At 40.0% G+C, this 17,494-nt stretch overlaps 4 protein-coding genes across 4 annotated transcripts in view; all 4 read right to left on the bottom strand.

The window, feature by feature from the left end:
• The window catches only part of LOC308111335 (protocadherin gamma-A11-like), a gene marked incomplete at both ends in the record, with an annotated part of 113,569 nt that overhangs the window by 62,339 nt on the left and 33,736 nt on the right, over window positions 1-17,494 (bottom strand). The window lies entirely within an intron of this gene.
• On the bottom strand, window positions 159-2,570 carry LOC308110901 (protocadherin gamma-A11-like; the record flags this gene model as incomplete). Its single annotated transcript, XM_080465521.1, has 1 exon — window positions 159-2,570. One exon carries the CDS (start codon window positions 2,568-2,570, stop codon window positions 159-161), a length of 2,412 nt encoding a protein of 803 aa, XP_080321647.1.
• On the bottom strand, window positions 4,195-11,681 carry LOC308110900 (uncharacterized protein). The gene is made up of 2 exons (XM_080465520.1): window positions 9,366-11,681; window positions 4,195-7,160 (listed from the first exon to the last, which is right to left on the bottom strand). The coding sequence occupies exons 1-2, from the start codon at window positions 11,655-11,657 to the stop codon at window positions 4,623-4,625; spliced, it is 4,830 nt and encodes a 1,609-aa protein (XP_080321646.1). The 5' UTR covers window positions 11,658-11,681; the 3' UTR covers window positions 4,195-4,622.
• LOC308110899 (protocadherin gamma-A11-like) lies at window positions 13,482-15,893 on the bottom strand (the record flags this gene model as incomplete). Its single annotated transcript, XM_080465519.1, has 1 exon — window positions 13,482-15,893. The coding sequence occupies one exon, from the start codon at window positions 15,891-15,893 to the stop codon at window positions 13,482-13,484; it is 2,412 nt and encodes an 803-aa protein (XP_080321645.1).

The raw sequence follows: 17,494 nt of genomic DNA, 5'->3' as shown, positions 1-17,494 counted from the left end.
ACAAACATTGAGACCATGAAAAATAATATATTGTTGTATATAATGTAGGGAAAAGGGTCCTGGTATCTCAGCTGAAACTAAAAAATCAGCTACGACAATAAAGACTTAAAGGGTGACTGAAAGAAATATAGAACAGTGTTTTTCAGGAACAATGTGGATTACATATATATCGTTCTTACCTCAGGAGAACTGTCACCGTCTCCAAAAACATCAGCAAAGTCTGATGGACTTTTCCTCAGAGTCTGGTCAGCAGGCAGCGTGTTGTCATTGTAAGAGCTCACAAACTTAAAGTCACTGGTTCGAGATCCTGTTGTCAGGTAGGCGTCATAATTGTAAGTGCTGCGTAAAGTTCCTGTGCCGTCAACATCTGCGTAATTTGGAGGGAGGTAAGCACTAGGGATGGCCACTGCTCCATCAAACAACAGTCTGGGCTTTCTCCTGCGACAAAATCTCACACCCAGGATGATGATAATGAAAATCAGAAAAAAGGTGGACACAGACACCAGCGCAATGATCAGGTATGAAGTCAGCTTGGAGTTCTTCTCATCATAAGAAATGTCCTTCAGCTCAGGAACCTCAGCCAAGTTATCAGAAATAAGTAAATACATGGAGCATGTGGCAGACAGAGAGGGCTGTCCGTTGTCTTTCACTGACACTATCAGGTTCTGTTTCATGCTGTCAGATTCTGAAATGTCCCGCTGTGTCCTGATTTCTCCGCTGTGGACACCGATAGTAAAAAGTCCCGGATCAGTAGATTTCACTATCTGATAGGACAGCCACGCGTTCTGTCCGGAGTCCGCATCCACGGCGATCACTTTGGACACCAGAGAACCTCCGTGTGCAGCTTTGGGGACCAGCTCGGTCATGAAGGAGTTGCCCTCCGGGGCGGGGTACAAGATCTGAGGAGCGTTGTCATTCACATCTGATATTAACACACTGACTGTCACGTTGCTGCTCAGTGGAGGAGAACCATTGTCTCTGGCCATCATCTGCACTGTGAAACTCCTCAATTGTTCATAATCAAACGACCTCACAGCGTGGATCACCCCCGTGTCTCCGTTCACAGACAGATACGAGGACACCGGGGCACCGTTCACCTCTCCAGCTAACAGAGAATAAATCACGGTACCGTTTTGTCTCCAGTCAGGGTCTCGAGCAGAAACGGAACATAAAGTGGAGCCAGGCTTGTTATTTTCACTCACATGTGCGCTGTACGACTCTTCCTCAAACACAGGTGGGTTGTCGTTGATGTCAGCTACAGATAAATTAACAGTTTTAGAGGAGGACAGAGGTGGAGAGCCCTCGTCAGTGGCAGTGATTTTAATATTGTAATCAGACACCAATTCACGGTCCAGCTTTCCTGTGCTCACCAGAGAATAATAGTTCTTAATAGAAGGAACTAATTTAAAAGGGACACCCTGCTGGAGGGAGCAGCGGACCTGTCCATTACTGTCAGAGTCTTCATCCTGAACATTAATGATGCCAACCTCTGTACCAAGTGGGATATTCTCTGGTATGGGACTCATCAATGATGTCATGTATATCGCTGGTGCATTGTCATTAACATCTGTGATATCAATCATCACTTTGGTATCCGTTGAAAATCCGTAACCATCTTTCGCATCCACACGCATTTCAAACTTTGAATTACTTTCAAAATCTAACCCTCCAATAACTTTTAACTCCCCAGTTTCACTGTTCAATTCAAAGATCTTCTTAGCTTTTTCTAAAATGCGACTAAACTCATATATCACCTCCCCATTGACACCCTCGTCTGCATCAGTGGCGCTTACAGTTAATACTACTGTATCCACTGGAGAATTCTCTGGTAGACTCGCTTTATATACAGCCTGATCAAACACAGGCGCGTTATCATTGGCATCAAGCACACTCACATGTATAATAGCAGTCCCTGATTTCTGCGGATTTCCACCATCAACTGCAGTCAACACAAGATTTAATTCTTGCTGTTTCTCACGGTCTAACTCTTTGTCTAAAACCAGCTCGATGTTCTGAGATCCATCTGTTCCACCTTGTACGGACAGAACAAAGTGCTCATTCTTTTGTAAATGGTATTGTTTAACTGTATTCTTTCCGCTGTCCGCGTCGTGAGCTTCATTGAGACGATAGCGGGCTCCTCTATAGGCTGATTCCCGTATTTCTAATTTAAATATATCCTTTGGGAAAACAGGTGAATTATCGTTTACATCTTGTATGAGCACAGACATGCGGTGCAGCTCCAAAGGGTTTTCTAGGACTAATTCAAATTTAACCATGCACGAAATCTTCTCCCCGCACAGCTCCTCTCTGTCAATCCTTTCTTTCATGATAAAATTCCCAGTTTTAAGATCAATGTCACAATAATGTTGGTACTTTCCTTCAGCATCTATACGGGCTTTACGGGCGGATAGTTTCCCCACTTCCAGGCCAAGATCCTTCGCAATATTTCCAACAATGGATCCTGGTCTCATCTCCTCCGGAACGGAAAAACTCAGGTCCGCCGAGGTGAGGTGGAAAAAGACAACGATGCAACAGAAATCAATGAGCCAAGATCGTCTTGTTAGATCCATATTTTTCCTGGAGGACGATTGGGACACAAAACGTATCCTTTTGTCTAAAAATATCACAACTAGGCTCTAAAATCCCTGTAGGCATATACTACCCGTACAACAATGGCTGCTGATGTTTGTATAGAATGACTGTTGTAAATGTGGGTGGAGAATCGACCGTCTTCATATCTGTGAGTGAGCAGCGACACTCGGTGTGTATTCCACATATTACAAAAAAACATCCTCCAATATAGAACAGTTCAGCAAAATAGTTACCAATATCTATAGAGAAGAACCATATCTTAGTTGTTTTTTTCACATTCATTTTTTTATTTTTTAGAGTCCATGTGAAATCACTCTGTATTTTGCCAGTCAAGCGAAAATAATCAGACAGTACCATGGACAGCGCCACTATTGCAAACGCTTCTTTCCCGTGAATTATAATATAATTTTACCATGAAGCCTCACTTGGACTACTTCAATCAGTAACAGGGTATTTTGTTTTGTTAAATTTTTCTTGAGTTGAGTGTTTATAAAAAGGCAAGCAACTATTAAAATTATCTGGTATCTCTGTACTAAACGGAAATCTGTGCAATATCAGATTCTGTAATATGCAGGGATGACAAGGTTTATTCAGAAGAGATGAAAAAGATATCACCACAATGAAAGTGCAGCTTCACGTCCTCTGAAACGTGACGAACTTTGACATAATACCAGCAGTTAGGTAAAATCTATTATCAGATTCAACACAAAGATAAATCCAAATCATGGAAGATCAAAAAACACAGGTTTGATCAATCCCGAATATCTGAAATGTGACCCAACATAAACACGTTCCAATTCCAAATTCGTTTCGTTTTCCTTGTGGTTTGATTGGATCCTTATTTGTGACTGACAGATGGCTGGTCCAATCACTGTGCTGGGTCAGGCCCACCCCCACTTGTAATTGTGGACACACTTAAAAATGTATGTGAGCCGCACAATCATATGTGCGGGTGGCGAACTTCTCAGCACATTTCTGGACAGGCACAAGTACCTGCAGGGGCTGAGTAAGTTATGTGCAATTTAAACCACAAATAAACAAGCGGGGAAGCAACGCAATGGCATGGCGAAAGACAGAGGTTGCTCACGAAATAGATACATTGAGACCTGAAGCACGTAATGACCATAGAGAAAAAAAACAACAAAAAAAAAACGGTCGGCATTGTTAATGCTGTTGAGAACTTCGACTCTCTGTGCAACCCACTCCCACACAATGTCTTGTTAAAGCAGAAAGTTCACCATTAAATCTCAGTTACCCTCAAAGTCCCAAATTCTGCCAAATGAACAAGTTCATGTGCATGAGAGAGTAAGGAGCATATTTTCAACAAAACTAAAAAAAACAATCCCTGGATAATTTGGGAAGATCTGCAGGGATATATCAACGGAATGATAATAGTCTTGCAATCTGATCATTTAGAAAGGTTTCAAAAAGTTTAAAAATTAACTATTTGGTTTGTTTTCTGACATTTACCCATTTTTTAATCCAGAAATCCCATTACAGATTCCAAAATAAAATAGTCTATTGCGTCATTATTAAAAAGTGGCTTTCTTTCAAAGTTTATTTTACTTTATTTTTTATTTAATTATTATTTTTTTTGGTCGAGTGAGGATAAGAATGTGAGGTATTCGTTCTGTTCGTGATGAATTTACTCCAAGAGACTAACGGGTATTAACCAACAATAGAAAAAATAATACAGACGTTTTAAATAATAATGATATACACATATAAGTCAGCGAATTAGGCATTACAATAGTTTTCGGGGGAGCACATGAAATGTAGTGGCTAATATCCTTACATTTAAGAGGGATGGATCCCATCCAAAAAAGCCCAAGCCAGGTTTTCATCCCAGTATGTAAAATAAACATGCATGTAGCACAATGATGCAAATAGAGTTGATACACCCACTGTGAAAATAGTATGCCAATAAACACCTTAAAGTGTGATTCATTTTCACGACTCCAACGACAGAGTTGCCGTATATATAATGATCTCTTCAACTTGCCGATAGGGCTGCTTGTGATTTGAGGAATCTAATTCTCATTCAAACATGGGCACTCAGTGTGGTGCATCAACTGAACATTGAAACCATGGATAGAAATATCAGACAATGTGCATTGTTGTTTAGATATTAGAAAAGAAGACAAATGTCCTACCTCAGGAGAACTATCGGACTGGCCAAAAACGTCAGCAAAGTCTGATGGACTTTTCCTCAGAGTCTGGTCAGCAGGCAGCGTGTTGTCGTTGTAAGAGCTCACAAACTTAAAATCACTGGTTCGAGATCCTGTTGTCAGGTAGGCATCATAATTATAAGTGCTGCGTAAAGTTCCTGTGCCATCAACATCTGCGTAATTCGGAGGGAGATAAGCACTGGGGATGGCCACTGCTCCATCAAACAACAGTCTGGGTTTTCTCCTGCGACAAAACCTCACACCCAGGATGATGATAATGAAAGTCAGAAAAAAGGTGGACACAGACACCAGCGCAATGATCAGGTATGAGGTCAGCTTGGAGTTCTTCTCATCATAAGAAATGTCCTTCAGCTCAGGAACCTCAGCCAAGTTATCAGAAATAAGTAAATACATGGAGCAGGTGGCAGACAGAGAGGGCTGTCCGCTGTCTTTCACTGACACTATCAGGTTCTGTTTCATGCTGTCAGATTCTGAAATGTCCCGCTGTGTCCTGATCTCTCCGCTGTGGACACCGATAGTAAAAAGTCCCGGATCAGTGGATTTCACGATCTGATAGGACAGCCACGCGTTTTGTCCGGAATCCGCATCCACTGCGATTACTTTGGACACCAGAGAACCTCCTTGTGCAGTTTTGGGGACCAGCTCGGTCATGAAGGAGTTGCCCTCCGGGGCGGGGTACAAGATCTGAGGAGCGTTGTCATTCACATCTGATATGAACAGACTGACTGTCACGTTGCTGCTCAGTGGAGGAGAACCGTTGTCTCTGGCCATCACCTGCACTTTGAACCTCCTCAACTGTTCATAATCAAACGACCTCACAGCGTGGATCACCCCAGTGTCTCCGTTCAAAGACAGATACGAGGACACCGGGGCACCGTTCACGTCTCCAGCTAACAGAGAATAAATCACGGTACCGTTTTGTCTCCAGTCAGGGTCTCGAGCAGCAACGGAACATAAAGTGGAGCCAGGTTTGTTATTTTCACTCACATATGCGCTGTACGACTCTTCCTCAAACACAGGTGGGTTGTCGTTGATGTCAGCCACAGATAACTGAACCGTTTTAGAGGAGGACAAAGGTGGAGAGCCCTCGTCAGTGGCAGTGATTGTAATGTTGTATTCTGAAACCACTTCACGGTCCAGTTGTCCTGTGCTCACCAGAGAAAAATAGTTTTTAATAGAAGGGACCAACTTAAAAGGGACACCCTGCTGGAGGGAGCAGCGGACCTGTCCATTACTCTCTGAGTCTCTGTCCTGCACGTTAATGATGCCCACCTCTGTACCAGGTGAGATGTCCTCTGGTATTCCATTAGAGATGGATTTTAGTTGAATAACAGGAGCGTTATCATTCATATCCAAAATTTCAATGACTAAAGTTGCATATGAGGCCAAGCCCAAACCATCTTTAGCGCTGATTTGCATTTCATAAGATGGCTCTTTCTCATAATCGATAGATCCAGAAACTGTAACCTCCCCTGTTTTGGGATTCAGGGAAAAAACTTGGTTTTCATCTGAAACATGGTCAAAACCATAAGTCACCTCACTATTCATTCCCTCATCTGCATCAGTGGCACTCACTGCTAAAACGACAGTATCAATAGGAGAGTTTTCAGCTAATTTTGCTTTATACACAGACTGACTAAATACTGGTTCATTGTCGTTAGCATCCAGTACAGTTACATGTATAACCACTGAGCCTGATTTCCGTGGAGAGCCACCATCAAATGCAGAAAGCAAAAGAATGATCTCTTTTTTATCTTCTCTGTCTAATTCTTTGTCTAAGAGTAGCTCAGCATACTTCCGTCCACCTGCCTTTGTCTTCACATTCAGTTTGAAATGCTCGTTTTGCTCAAGTGAATAGCTCTGAACAGCGTTTTCTCCGATGTCGCCATCGTGCGCCTCGTCCAACAGAAAACGTGCACCCTTGTCTGTAGATTCCCGAATGTCAAAATGTATCGATTCCTCTTTAAACTGAGGAGAATTGTCGTTAATATCTTGAATACGGATGTTAATACGAAACAGCTCTATTGGATTTTCCAAGACAATCTCTTGCTTCACAACACACGATGCTTTTTTAGCACAAAGCCCCTCTCTGTCGATCCGTTCGTGTACAACCAAGTCTCCGGTATTAAGGTTTAAAGAGCAGTACTTTACACCGTTGTCCTCGGTATCTATACGAGCCTTGCGTGGCGATAGTTTTCCCAACTCAAGTCCAAGATCCTTAGCGACGTTTCCAATTACGAATCCACGTTTCAGCTCCTCCTGGATTGTGTAACTCAGATCGCCATTGACGGGAGGAATGGCAATAAAAACAAAAGCCAGGCCGCAATGCAGAGCAAACGTGCTGTAAGTCATTGTAGCTGCGACAAGGACGGCTTGATGCTTTGTTAAAAAGCACTGATGAGTCTAAATATCCTGACAAACTAGTTCCAAATCACTCTGAACAACACGATCCCACGCTGTTTTCATATATGGAGCGTATATTCCCAACTGCAGTACAAAAGCAGACTCAAGGTTTGACTTCATTTACACAGAAGGGTGGAGAATGTGAGCTCCGTCTTCTGGTGCACACTGACACCATGAGCATTTGTATAGTTATAACAGGGCGATGTCTAAAAAATGAGTTACACTCTAAAGTTTAGCAACAGCTCGAATTAATTTAACAAACAAACAAATAAATAAATAAATAAATAAATAAATACTTAAATACTTAAATACTTAAATAAATACTGAAATAAATACTTAAATACATACTTAAATAAATACTTAAATAAATACTTAAATACTTAAATATTTAAATACTTAAATACTACAATGGCTTCATCCATGGAACATGCATAGATCTATTGAAGTTTTTTTCAACATCCAAATGATGAGATGCACTTCAAAACAGACTATATGCAAAACATAAAAAAATAATTATCTGCTCTTATACGACAAAGCTCAAGCTTTTTGAGCAGTGAAATGATTCGCATTGAGTCATATATTATTTACGCTTGTACAGAGTGCCAGAATGAATTTAATTGATTTTGTAACATTGACAATACAACCTTCCATCTTCAATTAGGAAAATATCTTCACCTTTTAAACATTAATACCCACAAACTCGGATAGACCAGAGATTAATATCGCTTTTTAATTCATTCACTATCAAAAGTAAAAGACACACGTATCTCATGGAAATGCTGATATTTAAGTTATATATGTTATTATAACTGATCAGATTAACTTATATAATGCTGAGGTGAAAGCTGAAACTCAAAGGTTTCTATTTTTGTTTCCCCTTTTGCAATATAACAATATGATTTCCCAGCCCATTGAATAAGAACCAAGCAAAGCTCCATTGAACAATTCATAAGACCTAACATTTAATTCAGGGCTATTGTAAAACTGTGAACACTGTCACTGTGTTATGATCAACTTTGAAGTGAAACAAATAAAACAATGACTCGAAATATGATTTGAATGTACGTCTACCTCTCACAAACTCCCGGAGAAGCTAAATAAATTGTAAAATTGCCAAATACTACCGACGACATCACAATCTTCTTTCAAGTTATGATTGGAAAAAGACAAGACAACATGTGCGTCTGCAATAACGTGTAGACGTTAGCGGACATGCAATCCACAGATTGGTGGCACACCAAATTATATATTTCACAAATGTTCAGACAATTAGCAGGGAGTATGCTTTTTCTTCAAGTGTTTTCGTCACTGAAAAAGTGACGGATAAGAAGAAAATGCATTTGCAGCGGAAGCATATCTCAAACTTTACACTGAGCCAGCGATCATAGCAAAGCAATACCTTCGTCAATACTAATCTAAATTAATAGAAAGACAGCACACAGTGCTGTAGTTTGTATTCATAAATTATTTTTCAAAAGCAAATACCAAGAGGTGTAGAAGAAGCAATGCCAAAATACCCCCCCCCCCCCCACCCGCCAAAAAAACAATAAAAAAAAAAGAAAATCATCGGAAATGCAACACGTCAATGATTTAAGGGAAAGCGGCACAGAGGAGAGTGAATACAGGATTATATGAAGTAGTAGAATCATCAAGACAATGCAACATAAAAACATTAAAGCTATCAATACAAAGAGTAGAAAAAAAGGACTACCTATATTAATACAGAAGCTCACCAATGACCCACTAAGTCCAAGTTTTCAACATCAAAAAAAGTAAACGTACATTGAATGATACTTAGCATTGTGAAAAAATAAAAAATATATTAAAAAAAAAGAATCAGCCAGTATGAATGTATATGTCACTGTTAATGCTTCACTGACGTAAATAATGTGATGCATTGTGATGTCTGAATGTATATCCATATTGGTTAATACGGAGAATTAATTAATGATCAGTGAATATTTAAAATAAAAAATAAGCACGTATCACAGTTGAGATGACTACAACCACTGAGACGCAGAAATGCATTGTATTGTTGTATATAACTTAGGAAAAAGTGTGCCGGTATCTCAGCTAAATCTAAAAATCAGCTACACCAATAAAGAATTAAAGGGTCACTGGAAGACATAGAGAAAATTATTTTTTCAGTAACAATGTGGATTAAATATATAACGCTCTTACCTCTGGAGAACTGTCACCGTCTCCAAACACATCGGCAAAGTCTGATGGACTTTTCCTCAGAGTCTGATCAGCAGGCAGCGTGTTGTCATTGTAAGAGCTCACAAACTTAAAGTCACTGGTTCGAGATCCTGTTGTCAGGTAGGCGTCATAATTGTATGTGCTGTGTAAAGTTCCTGTGCCGTCAACATCTGGGTAATTTGGAGGGAGATAGGCGCTGGGGATGGCCACTGCTCCATCAAACAACAGTCTGGGCTTTCTCCTTCGACAAAATCTCACACCCAGGATGATAATAATGAAAGTCAGAAAAAAGGTGGACACAGAAACCAGCGCAATGATCAGGTATGAGGTCAGCTTGGAGTTCTTCTCATCATAAGAAATGTCCTTCAGCTCAGGAACCTCAGCCAAGTTATCAGAAATAAGTAAATACATGGAACAGGTGGCAGACAGAGAGGGTTGTCCGTTGTCTTTCACTGACACTATCAGGTTATGTTTAATGCTGTCAGATTCAGAAATGTCCCGCTGTGTCCTGATCTCTCCGCTGTGGACACCGATAGTAAAAAGTCCCGGATCAGTAGATTTCACTATCTGATAGGACAGCCACGCGTTCTGTCCGGAGTCCATGTCAACTGCGATCACTTTGGACACCAGAGAACCTCCGTGTGCAGCTTTGGGGACCAGCTCGGTCATGAAGGAGTTGCCCTCCGGGGCGGGGTACAAGATTTGGGGAGCGTTGTCATTCACATCTGATATGAACACACTGACAGTCACGTTGCCGTTCAGTGGAGGAGAACCGTTGTCTCTGGCCATGACCTGCACTTTGAAACTCCTCAACTGCTCATAATCAAACGACCTCACAGCCTGAATTACCCCCGTGTCTCCGTTCACAGACAGATACGAGGACACCGGGGCACCGTTCACCCATCCAGCTAAAAGAGAATAAATCACGGTACCGTTTTGTCTCCAGTCAGGGTCTCGAGCAACAACAGAACATAAAGTGGATCCAGGTTTGTTATTTTCACTCACAGATGCACTGTACGACTCTTCCTCAAACACAGGTGGGTTGTCGTTGATGTCAGCTACAGATAACTTAACCGTTTTAGAAGAGGACAGAGGTGGAGAGCCCTCGTCAGTGGCAGTGATTGTAACGTTGTAATCAGAAACCAATTCACGGTCCAGTTTTCCTGTGCTCACAAGAGAATAATAGTTTTTGATAGAAGAAACTAACTTAAACGGAACACCCTGCTGGAGAGAGCAGCGGACCTGTCCATTACTCTCAGAATCTCTGTCCTGCACATTGACGATGCCCAATTCTGTACCAGGTGGGATGTTCTCAGGTATGGGACTCATCAATGATTTCATGTATATCGCTGGTGCATTGTCATTAACATCTGTGATATCAATAATTACTTTGGAATCGGTTGAAAGCCCATAGCTATCTTTTGCATCGACACGCATTTCATATTTAGAATTACTTTCAAAATCAACTAACCCAATGACTTTTATCTCCCCAGTTTTACTGTTAAGTTCAAACATCTTCTTAGCTTTTTCTGAAATGCGACTAAACTCATAAGTCACCTCCCCATTGACTCCCTCGTCTGCGTCGGTGGAGCTTACAGTTAATACTACAGTATCCACTAGAGAATTTTCTGGTAGACTTGCTTCATAAACGGCCTGATCAAACACAGGTGCGTTATCATTTGCATCCAGCACACTCACATGTATAATAGCAGTCCCTGACTTTTGCGGATTTCCACCATCAACTGCAGTCAACAGAAGATTTAATTCTTGCTGTTTTTCACGGTCTAACTCTTTGTCTAAAACCAGCTCAATGTTTTGAGATCCATCTGTTCCACCTTGTACGGACAGAACAAAGTGCTCATTCTTTTGTAAATGGTACTGTTTCACTGTATTCTTTCCACTGTCCGCGTCATGAGCTTCATTGAGACGATATCGAGCACCTCTGTCGGCTGATTCTTGGATTTCAAATTTAAATATATCCTTTGGGAAAATAGGTGAAGTGTCGTTTACATCCTGAATAAGTACAGAAATGCGGTGCAGCTCCAAAGGGTTTTCTAGGACTAATTCAAATTTAGGGATGCAAGAAATCTTCTCCCCGCACAGCTCTTCTCTGTCAATCCTTTCTTTCATGATCAAATTTCCCTTTTGAAGATCAATATCAAAGTAATGTTGATAATTTTCTTCAGCATCGACACGGGCTTTACGGGCGGATAGTTTCCCCACTTCCAGGCCAAGATCCTTCGCAATATTTCCAACAATGGATCCTGGTCTCATCTCCTCCGGAACGGAGTAGCTCAGGTCCGCCGTGGTAAGGTGGAAAAAGACAACGAAGCAGCTCAGAGAAACCCACCAAGATAGTCCTGTAGGAGCCATCGCATCACCCGAAAAAAGAACAAAAAAAAGAAAAAAAAGAAAAGAAGATTGCTAATAATCCTTTTATTGGGAAATAATACAGCTCAGCTGAAATGTTCAGAGCTTTCCAGTGTTTCTATCAATGGCTGCTCTGGTTTAGATGCAATGCATATTTGCTGTGGGTGGAGAAAGCCAGTCTTCATATCTGCGAGTGAGCAGCGACGCCCGGAGTTGTTTCATTATATTACAACAAAACAAGTTAGAGTAAAATTTCATTTTTCAGAATTGTCGTCAAAATCAACTCTGAAATAGCTCACTGTGCTGTATTAGATAGCTTGTGCAATAACTCTGCTTCAGTCCATGCATGTTAAATGAAAGAGAAACGTTTCAGGACCACGGACAGCGTTTAAAAGACACCCAACAAAGCAAAATAATTGTTACTATTTTGACTTGCACATTGTGAAAACAATTATGTGTTCCGTGATTACCAAATTTCTAAGGATAATAATCAGCTTTTTTAAAATGATTATTACTTAAAATCTTGAATCTGTAGAATTAAAACACATTTCAGGTGTTTAGAGTTCATGACTTGTCAGGTTACAAAAAGTAAAGTATTGGTCAAGTTTAGAAGTTGAATTGCGATATATGACATCAAAGACCGTACTGTGTTTACACTGCAAGAATAATGTGTAACGTGACCAATCAGATTTATCAAGATGATTAACTACAAAATACATGTTTTAAGTTATATATATATATATATATATATATATATATATATATATATATATATATATATATATATATAACTTAATCATGATATATGATGATACTAGCATTTATATATATATATATATATATATATATATATATATATATATATATATATATATATATATATATATATATATATAAATGCTAGTATCATCATCAAAAATTATATATTATATTTTAATAAGACAAAACTGAATACAGTACAACAACCGGAAGAAGAGCTTTATCTTAAAGTGTAATTCTCACTAAAAGTGTTTTTATAATATTTTGAGGGGAATCGTTTTCAATTAAACATATCTAATTATAAGCTTAGCCAACCATCTCCAAATAACAAAACGCCCCTTAAAAAAAATCCCAAACCTAGTAGAAAAGCCCTAATGACGGCACAAATGTCAGAGATAATGAAACTGATAAATTAAAGGTTACAGCACAGTAAATAGAACAGGCAAACAGCTGAAAACAATGGCTTAGAAAGTTCGATCAGTTTCAACACTCCGGACAGAGCTACAGAAACCATGCAGTCTAATGAGACCAATAAAATGAAATGTAAAAAGAAGTCAAAAGGGGAAAAGGTTGAAAATAATGGCTTGACACATGTAACACGTCGGGAGACGTGATTCAGCACCAAGGACAGAGACAACAATATGAACCATCTCGCAACAGAAAATACACCAGTAATTCATCCAATCATTAAACCGGTCGATCTATAGAGGGACACAGTCCAACATCCTCTTAATTATTATGATATTAATTTAGAAAGGAGTACAACTGGTCAATAAATCAGTGGTTTCAAGATGAATAAAAACTAAAGCCAGCCCATGTTTTAAGAAAAAAATAAAAAACAAAAACACTGAAATTACTTTTGAAAGACACTTTTCATGTCACAATTAGAAGAGAAAGAAGAACAAAGAGCGAAAGGCAAAACATTTTGCTGGTGTATTGCCTTAATCTTAGAATTTAAGTTATGTTGAGCTAATAATGAAAGAAACGTCCTACCTCAGGAGATGAATCACAAGATCCAAAAGCGTCAGCAAAGTCTGATGGACTTTTCCTCAGAGTCTGGTCAGCAGGCAGCGTGTTGTCATTGTAAGAGCTCACAAACTTAAAGTCACTGGTTCGAGATCCTGTTGTCAGGTAGGCATCATAATTGTAAGTGCTGCGTAAAGTTCCTGTGCCGTCAACATCTGCATAATTTGGAGGGAGATAAGTTCCCGGGATGGCCACTGCTCCATCAAACAACAGTCTGGGCTTTCTCCTCCGACAAAATCTCACACCCAGGATGATAATAATGAAAGTCAGAAAAAAGGTGGACACAGACACCAGCGCAATGATCAGGTATGAAGTCAGCTTGGAGTTCTTCTCGTCATAAGAAATGTCCTTCAGCTCAGGAACTTCAGCCAAGTTATCAGAAATAAGTAAATACATGGAGCAGGTGGCAGACAGAGAGGGCTGTCCGTTATCTTTTACTGACACTATCAGGTTCTGTTTCATGTTGTCAGGTTCCGAAATGTCCCGCTGTGTCCTGATCTCTCCGCTGTGGACACCGATAGTGAAAAGTCCGGGATCAGTAGATTTCACTATCTGATAGGACAGCCACGCGTTCTGTCCAGAGTCTGAGTCCACCGCGATCACTTTGGACACCAGAGAACCTCCGTGTGCAGCTTTGGGGATCAGCTCGGTCATGAAGGAGTTGCCCTCCGGGGCAGGGTACAAGATCTGAGGAGCGTTGTCATTCACATCTGATATGAACACACTGACCGTCACGTTGCTGCTCAGTGGAGGAGAACCGTTGTCTCTGGCCATCACCTGCACTTTGAAACTCCTCAACTGTTCATAATCAAACGACCTCACAGCGTGGATCACCCCCGTGTCTCCGTTCAAAGACAGATACGAGGACACCGGGGCACCGTTCACCTCTCCAGCTAACAGAGAATAAACCACGGTACCGTTTTGTCTCCAGTCAGGGTCTCGAGCAGCAACGGAACATAAAGTGGAGCCAGGTTTGTTATTTTCACTCACATAGGCGCTGTACGACTCTTCCTCAAACACAGGTGGGTTGTCGTTGATGTCAGCTACATTTAAATGAACAGTTTTAGATGATGACAGAGGTGGAGAGCCCTCGTCAGTGGCAGTGATTGTAATGTTGTAATCAGACACTACTTCACGGTCCAGTTGTCCTGTGTTCACCAGAGAAAAATAGTTTTTAATAGAAGGAACTAACTTAAAAGGGACACCCTGCTGGAGGGAGCAGCGGACCTGTCCATTACTCTCAGAATCTCTGTCCTGCACGTTAATGATGCCCACCTCTGTACCAGGTGAGATGTCCTCTGGTATTCCATTAGAGATGGATTTTAGGTGAATAACAGGGGCGTTATCGTTCATATCCAAAATGTCAATGATTAAAGTCGCATATGAGGCCAAGCCCAAACCATCTTTAGCGCTTATTTGCATTTCATAAGATGGCTCTTTTTCATAATCGATAGATCCAGAAACTGTAACCTCCCCTGTTTTGGGATTCAGGGAAAAAACGTGGTTTTCATCTGAAACATGGTCAAAACCATAAGTGACCTCACTATTCATTCCCTCATCTGCATCAGTGGCACTCACTGCTAAAACTACAGTATCAAGAAGAGAGTTTTCAGCCAATTTTGCTTTATACACAGACTGACTAAATACTGGTTCATTGTCATTAGCATCAAGTACAGTTACATGTATAACCACAGAGCCTGATCTCTGTGGAGAGCCACCGTCAAATGCAGAAAGCAAAAGAATGATCTCTTTTTTATCTTCTCTGTCTAATTCTTTGTCTAAGAGTAGCTCAGCATACTTCCGTCCACCTGCCTTTGTCTTCACATTCAGTTTGAAATGCTCGTTTTGCTCAAGTGAATATCCCTGAACAGCGTTTTCTCCGATGTCGCCATCGTGCGCCTCATCCAGCAGAAAACGCGCACCTTTGACAGCAGATTCCCGAATGTCAAAATGTATCGATTCCTCTTTAAACTGAGGAGAATTGTCGTTAATATCTTGAATACGGATGTTAATACGAAACAGCTCTATTGGATTTTCCAAGACAATCTCTTGCTTCACAACACACGATGCTTTTTTGGCACAAAGCACCTCTCTGTCGATCCGTTCGTGTACAACCAAGTCTCCAGTATTAAGGTTTAAAGAGCAGTACTTTACACCGTTGTCCTCGGTATCTATACGAGCCTTGCGTGGCGATAGTTTTCCCAACTCAAGTCCAAGATCCTTAGCGACGTTTCCAATTACGAATCCACGTTTCAGCTCCTCCTGGATTGTGTAACTCAGATCGCCATTGACGGGAGGAATGGCGATAAAAACAAAAGCCAGGCCGCAATGCAGAGCAAACGCGCTGTAAGTCATTGTCGCTGCGACAACGACGGCTTGGCGCTTGGTGAAAAAGCACTGATGAGGCTAAATATCCTGACAAAATAGTTCCAAATCACCCCGAACAACACGATCCCACGCTGTTTTCATATATGGAGCGTATATTCCCAACTGCAGTACAAAAGCAGACTCAAGGTTTGACTTCATTTACACAGAAGGGTGGAGAATGTGAGCTCTGTCTTCTGGTGCACACTGACACCATGAGCATTTGTTTGGTTATAACAGGGCGATATCTAAAAAATGTGTTACACTCTAAATTTTAGCAACAGCTCGAATTCATTTAATAAATAAATAAATAAATAAATAAATAAATAAATAAATAAATAAATAAATAAATAAATAAATAAATAAATAAATAAATAACTACTTAAATACTTAAATACTTAAATACATAATACAATCGCTTCATCCATGGAACATGCGTAGATCTACTGAAGCTTTTTTCAACATCCAAATGATGAGATTCACTTCAAAACAGACTATATGCAAAACATTAAAAAAATGATCTGCTCTTATACGACAAAGCTCAAGCTTTTTGAGCAGTGAAATTATTCTCATTGAGTCATATAGTATTTACGCTTATACAGAGTGCCAGAATGAATTTAATTGACTTTGTAACATTGACAATACAACCTTCCATCTTCAATTGAGAAAATATCTTCACCTTTTAAACATTAATACCCACAAACTCGGATAGACCAGAGATTAATATCGCTTTTTAATTCATTCACTATCAAAAGTAAAAGACACACGTATCTCATGGAAATGCTGATATTTAAGTTATATATGTGATTATAACTGATCAAATTAACTTTCATAATGCTGAGGTGAAAGCTGAAACTCTTAAGGTTTCTATTTATTTATTTTTTTCTTTTGCAATATAACAATATGATTCTCCAGCCCATTGAATAAGAACCAAGCAAAGCTGCGTTGAACAATTCCCAAGACCTAACATTTATTTCAGGGCTATTGTAAAACTGTGAGCACTGTCACTGTGCTATGATCAACTTTGAAGTGAAACAAATAAAACAATGACTAGAAATATGATTTGAATGTACGTCTACCTCTCACAAACTCCCGGAGAAATTAAATAAATTGTAACATTGCCAAATACTACCGACGACATCACAATCTTCTTTCAGGTTATGATTGGAAAAAGACAAGACAACATGTGCGTCTGCAATAAAGTGTAGACGTTAGCGGACATGCGATCCATACTATGGTGCCACAAAAATTATATCTTTCACAAATGTACAGACAATTAGCAGGGAGTATGCTTTTTCTTCAAGTGTTATCGTCAATGAAAAAGTGACGGATAAGAAAAAAATGCATTTGCAGTAGAAGCATATCTCAAACTTTACACTGAGCCAGCGATCATAGCATCACCCCCCCCCCCCCCCCCCCCCAAAAAAAAAAGTAAAATCATCGGAAATGCAAAAAGTCAACGATTTAAGGGAAAGCGGCAAAAGGAGAATGAATACAGGATTATATGAAGTAGTAGAATCATAAAAACAATGCAACATAAAAACAATAAAACTATCAATACAAAGAGTACAAAAAAAGGACTACCTATATTA

The sequence above is a fragment of the Lipophrys pholis genome (assembly GCF_963383615.2).
Source record: "Lipophrys pholis genome assembly, chromosome: 6".
Classification (NCBI taxonomy): Eukaryota; Metazoa; Chordata; class Actinopteri; order Blenniiformes; family Blenniidae; genus Lipophrys; species Lipophrys pholis.
This window is presented reverse-complemented; position numbering and strand designations above follow the sequence as displayed.